General features: G+C 39.4%; 1 protein-coding gene across 1 annotated transcript; it reads right to left on the reverse strand.

Annotated features, from left to right (window-relative positions):
• Positions 1-4,251: 4,251 nt before the first annotated feature.
• On the reverse strand, positions 4,252-5,409 carry LOC120019260 (5-hydroxytryptamine receptor 1B-like). The gene has a single exon (XM_038962575.1). The coding sequence runs from the start codon at positions 5,407-5,409 to the stop codon at positions 4,252-4,254; it is 1,158 nt and encodes a 385-aa protein (XP_038818503.1).
• Positions 5,410-9,609: the final 4,200 nt, after the last annotated feature.

Here is a 9,609-nt window from a genome sequence, read left to right on the forward strand (position 1 = left end):
CTAAAGAACTGCAGGCCTCACTTGCCTCAGTTAAGGTCAGTGTTCATGACTCAACCATAAGAAAGAGACTGGGCAAAAATGGCATCCATGGCAGAGTTCTAAGGCAAAAACCACTGCTGACCAAAAAGAACATAAAGGCTCGCCTGACTTTTGGCAAAAAACATCTTGATGATCCCCAAGACTTTTGGGGAAATATTCTGTGGACTGACGAGACAAAGGTTGAACTTTTTGTAAAGTGTGTGTCCCGTTACATCTGGCGTAAAAGTAACACAGCATTTCAGAAAAAGAACATCATACCAACAGTCAAATATGGTGGTGGTAGTGTGATGGTCTGGGGCTGCTTTGCTGCTTCAGGACCTGGACGACTTGCTGTGATTGATGGAACCATGAATTCAGTTCTTGACCTCAAGCTAAAGCGCACTTGGGTTCTGCAGCAGGACAATGATCCGAAACACACCAGAAAGTCCACCTCTGAATGGCTTAAAAAAACAAAATTAAGGTTTTGGAGTGGCCTAGTCAAAGTCCGGACTTGAATCCGATTGAGATGCTGTGGCGTGACCTTAAAAAGGCGGTTCATGCTCGAAAACCCTCAAATGTGTCTGAATTAAAACAATTCTGCAAAGAAGAGTGGGCCAAAATTCCTCCACAGCGATATGAAAGACTCATTGCCAGTTATCGCAAATGCTTGATTGCAGTTGTTGCTGCGGAGGGTGGCACAACCAATTACTAGGTTTAGGGGGCAATTACTTTGTCACATAGGGCCATGAAGGTTTGGATAGCTTTTTTCCCTTAATAAATAAAATCATCACTTAACCCAAGTAAACACAAAATGCAGTTATCTTTGTGTAATATTTAAATTTGTTTGATGATCTGAAACATTTAAGTGTGACAAATGTGCAAAAAAACAAGAAATCAGAAGGGGGCAAATACTTTTTCACAGCACTGTATATATCTATCTTGGCAGTGATCAAGGTGAGCTCTTCAAAAAGATTTTGCTGTGTTTTGTTTGTTTGATGTGGAGGCAGCCTTGCTCCCATTCAATCGGCGGAAAACAGAGCTGGAAACTAAACTCCTCAAACCACCATTCACCCCTATCACAGCCCGATGAACTGAGTCATTTGTAGACCGTGCAAGAGAAATAGGCACTAAAGGCAGAGACTAATAACTTCCTGGCAGGGTTGAATCTCGAGCAGCAATTAATATTGCCCTCTTCATATTAACTTCAGATCAAATACAGTATGTAACCAGAAATGTGTCTCGATTCATCTCACTCTGTTCATATCAACTTTATATCAAACAAGCAACCTTTAATATCTCAATACTTTCTCAATCCACACCACCCAGAGAAACAGTCAAATTACATGCCTTTTGTAATCTAACTTTTGAATTTATACAGATTCCTCTCCTCAAAGGAGGTTTATCTACACAAAATTCACATAACAAAAAGTAGATGAAGAAAAATGCATTTGGAGCGTACCTTTTCTTCTAAAATGAAGTCCACCCCTCTTCACCTTTCTTCATCCATATCCCGTTCAATATGTTTTTTTGGCTATAGCAAAATAACCAACTACCCACTGAACCTCTGTTCCTGTTTGATAAAGCGACGCGAGTAACCATGGAAACAGTAATCAGAGTGCAGACTTTTAAATGTGTCAAAGTTGGCCTAATCGATCTCAGAAGCAGAGCAGGATATTAATTTTAGACTGGGTAAGAGTAATATTGTTGCCATAGAGTCTGTCTCCCCTAAGCAAAGAGGCTTTTACCTGAGAGCAAAATGTACCACAAGAGGGAAAATGACATTTTTCATATCATAATACAACTGAACCTAATGTACAGAAGGCACCATCCATCCAAAATCCCAGTACAATTCTAAATTGGTCAATTTAGAAGGTGCCCACCGCGTATGTTAATTCTCCTATACACACACACACACACACACACACACACACACACACACACACACACACACACACACACACACACACACACACACACACACACACACACACACACAGTGGGCAGCTTCTGGCAAAAAAAAAGAAAAGGATGCCCCATCATCCACACATCCGGTCTCTGACTTTCACATGAATTAATGATTGCCTATATTATTTTGAACAATTAGGATTTGCAATACCGAGCTGTGAGAAGTGCCTTGACGTGATGAGAACAGACATATTTTAAAAAGCAACAGTGATAGTGAACCTCGTTAAATGTCATCTGGAGCATTTTCAGCAGTGATGTCCAATAATTCAAATGGTCTTCAAAGTTGTGTTCGATTATTAACTTATTAACATACCAATAAAAATGGTTGTTCAGTGTTCAAGGAGGTCGTAAACACCTGGCGTATGCCATAACACACTCTACTAGCCTTTTAAGTTTGTTACCTGTTTTGTTACAGCATTCAAAAGATGGCTTTATCTCATCTCCACAATTATGAGAAACCGATAGAGCAAACAAACGTTATTACTATTTCGACATCATGATTTAACAATATCACACCTCTACAAGCTTTTGGCTGGAATATAGCAGTTGGCCAGCATCATCATACTTACCACAGTTTGTTCTGAATTATAACCTGCTATGTTATCTAATACTTTGGGCTTTTTAGTTACATTTCCATCTGACGTATGAAGTGCAAACTCATCATTACCGTCCTTCTACCATCTTGTTTTTTCCAAGGAAAATGGCCATACCCTTAGATTCCATTGAATGTTTTATTTCTTGTATTTCACAATAGCAGAAGTGATTTGGACTCCACTGGGATGGACCTCTACTCGCAGAGTCAATGCAATTACAGTGCATTGCTTATGAGCAGAGAAGCTTTATTGTACAGCATTAGCTAATTCGGATCAAATAGAACCTCCCTTACATGAGTACTTAGCTGTTGCATCTCTGTAGTTTACTGTGGTTGTATTCCTCAAAATGTGATGTTTAACAATCAAATCTCAATGGATCTTCAACAGCGTATTATTTCTGTAAATTCTGTAAATTTTATCTAGCACTTTTAACACATGCAGCCTGGAATGTAAAGGGAACGCTGAGACATCTTTGAAACATTATCAATATGAGAAATGGTACTGTAGGTGAAGAAATGTGTTAGGTGTCTGTATTCTTGTCTGCCATATTTGACTTTGATTGGTATAATTCTACCAACAGCAGTATTTTGTAATACCCAGAAGGTTGCAGCAGTGAACTCACAGGTAATTTAAGCAGCTCCATAGCAACATATAACAAAAACGACACAAATTAAAAAAAATACACGTTACAATGCATACAGATATAGATACATTGATTGAGGCTTGTTTGATAAAACAAGAGGTCAGCTTATAGTCCAGTTTGAAGTAAACAACCTTATTCACAATAAAATAATACTCAAATTAATATTTTTACATTGACCATGAGATTAAATGAGAGATGGTGTTTAATCATAAAATCCACGCTAATCTCATTAAAGAGTTGGAACAATTGGTAAACATACAAGAAATGGAACGGAAAAGGTCTCTGTTGGCACCAGGATTTGTGACGTGACTGACTATTATTTCCCTATGGGGAGGGGCCTTCCCAGGTGGCTCAGAACCTATTTGTGCTTATCATTCCCACATGAGTTAGCCTACAATAAGTATATGTCCCGAATGGTACCCTGTTCCCTACAGTGTGTACTACTTTTGACCAAAAGTAGTGCACAATGTAGGGAACAGGATACCATTTGGGATACATCCTAAATCTGTCATACAGCAGGCATTCCATGAATGTTTAAATATTAAACGTTATATCAAGCCTCTGTTCCTCCAAGTTAAAGAGCTATTGATATCCAACACATATTAACCTTGATACCAATAACGCAAAAAGGTTATTGCTGGTTTAGGTTGGAATATGAATTGTATAGCCTGGGTGGGTGGTAATCTCATGACTGACTGCCAATCACAAGGAAGGTTGCAGACTGTATATAGCCTATTTCTGAATAGATCGTTCAATGATGTCAGTGATTAATTAATAAATTTTTGCTTTGCAAAATAATCAAGTTTCCAGACTTGCCTGCAGGCCATGTAGATAGGCTTATGAAGTATAATATCATGTTCCTGGGCTTTTTGAAAACATGCTAGATACAATACTGCACATGTTTGCAGGTTGATTACGACTGAGTTAGCTAACATGCTGTAATTATTGGAGAGCTGCAGTTTGTGGTGCTGCTGACGTAGCTGAGTAAAATGAAATGGGTTTGGCACCCTTTGTCTGGTAGGTAGCTTATTTTCAGGACCTGCAACATCTAAAGCGTATTAGTTTGTGGAAAGCCTTTTTGAAATCCTCATTGGACATGGTGTAAATGATGGGGTTTATTAAAGAGTTAAGATAACCCAACCAAGTGAATATGTCAAATAATTCTGGATAGAAACATGACGCACAGACTGAAACCACTAAAGTGTAAATGAAAAACGGTAGCCAGCATATGATGTAAGCTCCGAGAATGATCCCTAAAGTTTTTGTCGCCTTTCTTTCCCTGGCAGCGGAGATCCTCTTCTTCTCCAGGAGCGCGTCGGATACAATGACTTTCACATGGTTCACATTGGCAGTTGAGCTATTAGCGTCGCAAGAAGAGGCTTCGTTCGTCCCGTAATTGAGAGAGGTGGTGGATGCCACAGAATGTGTACCCGGTGAGTTTGTTATCAAATGGGCAGAAGTGAGTCTTTTCCCCGGTTTATTAGACGACTGTTTCAAGATTCTCTTTCGGGCTTCCACGTAGATCCTACCGTAAAGGGCTATGAGTAACAAAGTGGGAATATAGAAGGCTCCAAAAGTGGAATAAATAGTGTAGAAAATGTGATCAGTGTTCACGTTGCAAGTGGTAACCTCGTCCGTTTTCACCTGACGCCAGAAGAAGGGCGGCAGTGAGATGGAGATGGCAATCACCCAGGCAGTGGCGATCATCCCCGCTGCGCGCGCTGGTGTGCGCTTCTTGGTGTACTCAACCGCGTCTGTTATTGCCCAGTAACGGTCCAGTGCAATTACGCACAGGTGAAGAATGGATGCGGTGCAACACGTAATGTCTGAAGACAACCATATGTCGCACATAACTTGTCCTAAAGTCCATGTTTGACTCACCGTGTATAGTGCGCTGATTGGCATCACCAATACGGACACTAGAAGGTCTGTCAGGGCGAGTGATGCTATCAGAAAGTTTGCAGGCGTATGCAGTTTTCTGGATTGATAAATAGTAGCAATAACGAATGCATTTGATAATGTTGTTGCAAAGGTTATCAGAGATAATGTAAATGCTAAACCGGCTTGGAAAGCCAAACTATCCTCCTCCTCTCCTTCAGTCGTAACATTTACATTGGTATCATTGGTTGACATATTCCAGAACTCTCCATAAATAAAAGAAGTTGGCTTCAACTGACTGGCGCGCTCCATCCTTCGACACTCTTTTGACAGATGTCATTGAGCTTTGAAGGAAAACCCTTCAAAAAGGGAGCACAGGGACTGCTTATCCAACGTAAACGTCGCATTTATTGTCATATTTTCCAGGTTATGCGCAGCTCCATCCCCTTCGGTGTCCATCAGACGCACATTGATTATCCAAAAATCACACGAAAAAAATGTGAACCCTTCTTCTTGAAATATCCTTTGCCTTGACTTCCCATTAATGTACTTTATTGTTTGTTATACATTCAGCTTTTCAATGGAATGTAGATATGAGAACCTTCCCATTCTATCCATTATTGATTGTCGTTAGTTTGCCCAATTAAACGTGCATTTATTAATTATGTAGGCCTATCACAGTATTGATAAAAACATTTAAAGAATGATAATGATCTGTAGTAGTTTGCTTTCTTTATTGTTGTTCTTTGAGTCTGTTAATCCGCTCTCCTAGGCACTGTGCTGGATCTGCGACACTTCAGAAGTTGGGCGCGGGCGAGGCTTCACACTTGGTTTTATAGAGAACGCTCGAGCTGGCAGAACCCTACAGATATCACACTAGTCCTCCTCTCTCTGTCTCTCAAGGCTGAGCAAGTGGTTTCATACACCGGGTCATAATGCCCTTGGGTTTAGTATGAATCATAGCCAGAAAAGGGATATCATTTGCATATTAAACTATTTTGACATGCAAATATTGTTATGGTATCTGAAATAGGCCTAAATAATAACATAATAAAACCTCAATCTTACATTTACAAATGCATTCCGCCACATAACATTGATTGAGATGCAGTGCAACGCCAGAAAAGTGTCAATCAGCACCTTGGATAGCTCCACTCAGGCGGTCCACTGCAAGGACGCTTGGACAGCTCCTCTTCGGAAGTTTGTTACAATGTCATCAGTTCAACCGGGAAAGCCACGCTTTGTGATGATTATATAGTACTTAGATATGTTGTTGGTGATATTATTATAGTCTATACATAGACTAGGCCTATACGATACTGGTTGTGCTCTGTTCTTTAGAAAATGAAAATACAGGTGTTGTAGGGTGTATAATGAATGCCAATGTCAAATGAAAATCAAATCAAATTGGTCAAATTGGTCGTGTACACATATTTTGAAGATGTTATCGCAGGTACAGCGAAATGCTTGTGTTTCTAGCTCCAACAGTGCAGTGCTACCTAACAATACAAAACAATACACACAAATACAAAACATTTAAATCAAGTAATTAAGAAAGATGAGGATGAGCATCCGGAATATAAATATATATGTATATGATGGTGTGTATAGACTTTATGGATAGTATATGAATAGAAAATGTGTGTACAGCAGCAGTTATATAGGATGAGCCTTGACTAGACTACAGTATATTCTGTACATATGAAGTCGGTAAAACAGTATGTATTAAACTATGTACATAGGGCAGCAGTCTCTAAGGTGCAGGGTTTAGTACCGGGTGGTAGCTGGCTAGTAACAGTGACTAAAGTTCAGGGCAGGGTACTGGGCGGAGGCCGGCTAGTGGTGAAGTCTGCTGGCCTGGAGATTAGATTTGGGGCTACATGTCTGCTGAATGCATAATTGGTCGTCCAGTCAGGCCTTTGTATCTAACGATGTATCCTATGATCAATCAATGTAAAATCATAATGGCATTGCCAATCTGCCTGTTTTGGATATCTTTGAGTATGGCATTTAAACTTTCTCTGTCTGTCTTTTTGTATCTCCACAAGACGAAAATAGAGAGTTGAGACTGAGATGGGCTTTGTGAACTTTGTTATTAACTTTGTAAATGATTAATATGTTGGTGCATAAATTATAGAAGACGATCTCTGTTAGCGTTCAAATTAGTTATCCTCACAATCCCTCAAGTCACTATAATAGGGGAAATCAATTGTGCAATGCATATTGAAAAGGTTTGAGTTATCTTTGTGTAAAGAAGTTGAAGCCAACTATGTCTCTACACCAACTGGGGATTTTATAGTTTATTAAGCTTCTTGGATTTTACTCCATTTTATGCTTTAATTCTAAACTCAACTTAACTTTTAAGTGGGTCATTATGAATCTTTATTAGGCAGTCATTTTCAATGAAATGATATCTGGGGTTCATTCTCTTTCCCCAACCCAGGTCTTGAACAGAGTCAAGGATGGGGACTTTATCGAAATCTGCTGAAGAGAATAATCATCCTTATCAGCTAGTGAGAAAAATAAGGTCAAGCGGTTGCTTATTGCATTTCTATTGTCAGAGACACTTTGCAATCGTGTAGAGTTTGCCTTTGCAACACGAAAGCTGATTGTGATATTGAGGTGAGCCTAATGCTAATTATGACTAATGTATAGTGACTGTACATTATCATTAACATCTTCATTAAGTACTCATTTAGAACCTGTTTGTCAGACTGTCTTTGTTTCTTCCTGGCTGTCCCTCCGCCGTCGAAGGATTGGAAAAGCATAGCTAACTGCCTTAACTCCCAGGCTTCCACCCTAAGCCAAATAGAGACATTCAGTGTCTCTACCATCTCAATTGAAATGTGTTGTTTGTTTGCTTTTTATGAGCTTTGAAATAATTTTCTGTAATGAAAAGTGCTATACAAGTTAAATAAATTATTATTAATCATAATCAAGTGAATCTGTATTAAAATAGGCTATATCATTCGTATTTATCAAAGCTAGATTGAATGTTTGAAACATGACCTAGAATCCTTTCTTTGTGATGAGAACCCTGAATATCACTGATTTAATTTATTTGATCAAGTCAATACGTTTCTTTCATCAGATCGATTTAGTCTAAATTAGACCATCATTGTGACTGGGACAAAAGTCTTCTCCCCAAGACTTGAGATAAAAAACAGTAGGCCTATGGTGTTACTGGGAAGTCCATCTTGTATCACTTCACTTGATTACAATGTTAATGTATTTGACTGTAAAAGGCCTACCTGAAGCTGGCAACGGTCTTGTTCCATCATTGTCTGGTATGACAGTGACTTGCAAAAAAATCTGCAACACATTGGCTTGTGAAACGCACACTCGGTAGTCTGAATGGACCAGCAAACTGTCAATCAACACAGGTCGGGTGAGCTAGCGAACAGATTGCTGATTTGCTGTACAGCTATAGGATCTATTTCCATTGCAGCACAAACGTCAAATTGTAGGAAGAGAGGATTGCCATAATAATGAAATATGCAGCTCCAAAAAAAATTGGTGATCAAGAATATTAGCTGTTTACTTTGCAAGCTCACCAGCAATGGGACAAAAATTACTAGCATATGCCCACTGGTCATTTGGTATGTAACAATTATTTGAAATTGATCATTTACTTATGAAGCTTGCATTTGGAATTTGTTGTTCAAATTATTACTGTGGCGAAGATGCACCATAGGCGCGGCTCTTCACATGCACTCTCCAAACTTCCACCACAGGTAGGTGCTTTATTTGCTCTTGTTGAAATGTTTGCTGTTGCTGTCCATGTTTAAATGCATAGGCCCTATGAGGTGAATCTATGTTCCATCTAATACTACAATAATTGCTAGCGTTTCATCATTCCATCCCTGTACCGTGTATTGCAACACATTTCTATTCAATGTTTAATAGGCCTACATAGACATTTCTGTTTCATGTTTGATAGGCCTACGATACATTTCCATTTAGCCAACCATTTGTTACCCTGCTCTGAGTGGGCGCGATGTTTATAGTGCACATGCACATTCGTAAGACTCATGAGGTAAAAGTTATGTTTATTTAATTCAATGTATGGTTTCCTTTGTTTATATTTCCCGGGTTATGCCAGAGTTATGTGCGTCTGTGTCCTCTCTGTCATTTTTGTTGTTCATAAGGAGCGCGAGCCTCAGTGCGCATAGACATAGGCTACGTGGCCTGCGCTCCACGCTTTGGAGTCAGAACGTTGAATAATGAATAATGTATGCATGGTGTTTAAATATAATTAATAATCATGAAGTCTGATTAAGACGAATGTACCAATGTATGTGGATGTGGAAATTGCCTTTTACATTGTAGAACCAATGTATTGGTTGTAATTGTCAATTGGGTAATTGTGTGGTCCTGGGGGCCAAGTGCTTATATTATGCAGGCCTACCTGTTTGAGCTCCTGTTAGACAGATTCGATGTGGTTATCTCAAGGGGAGGCTGTTCAGTCTTGCCCTCTAGCTGTGTCCGTTCAGATTGTAACAGGCTTAACCT

Source organism: Salvelinus namaycush, chromosome 24 (assembly GCF_016432855.1).
Source record: "Salvelinus namaycush isolate Seneca chromosome 24, SaNama_1.0, whole genome shotgun sequence".
Lineage (NCBI taxonomy): Eukaryota > Metazoa > Chordata > Actinopteri > Salmoniformes > Salmonidae > Salvelinus > Salvelinus namaycush.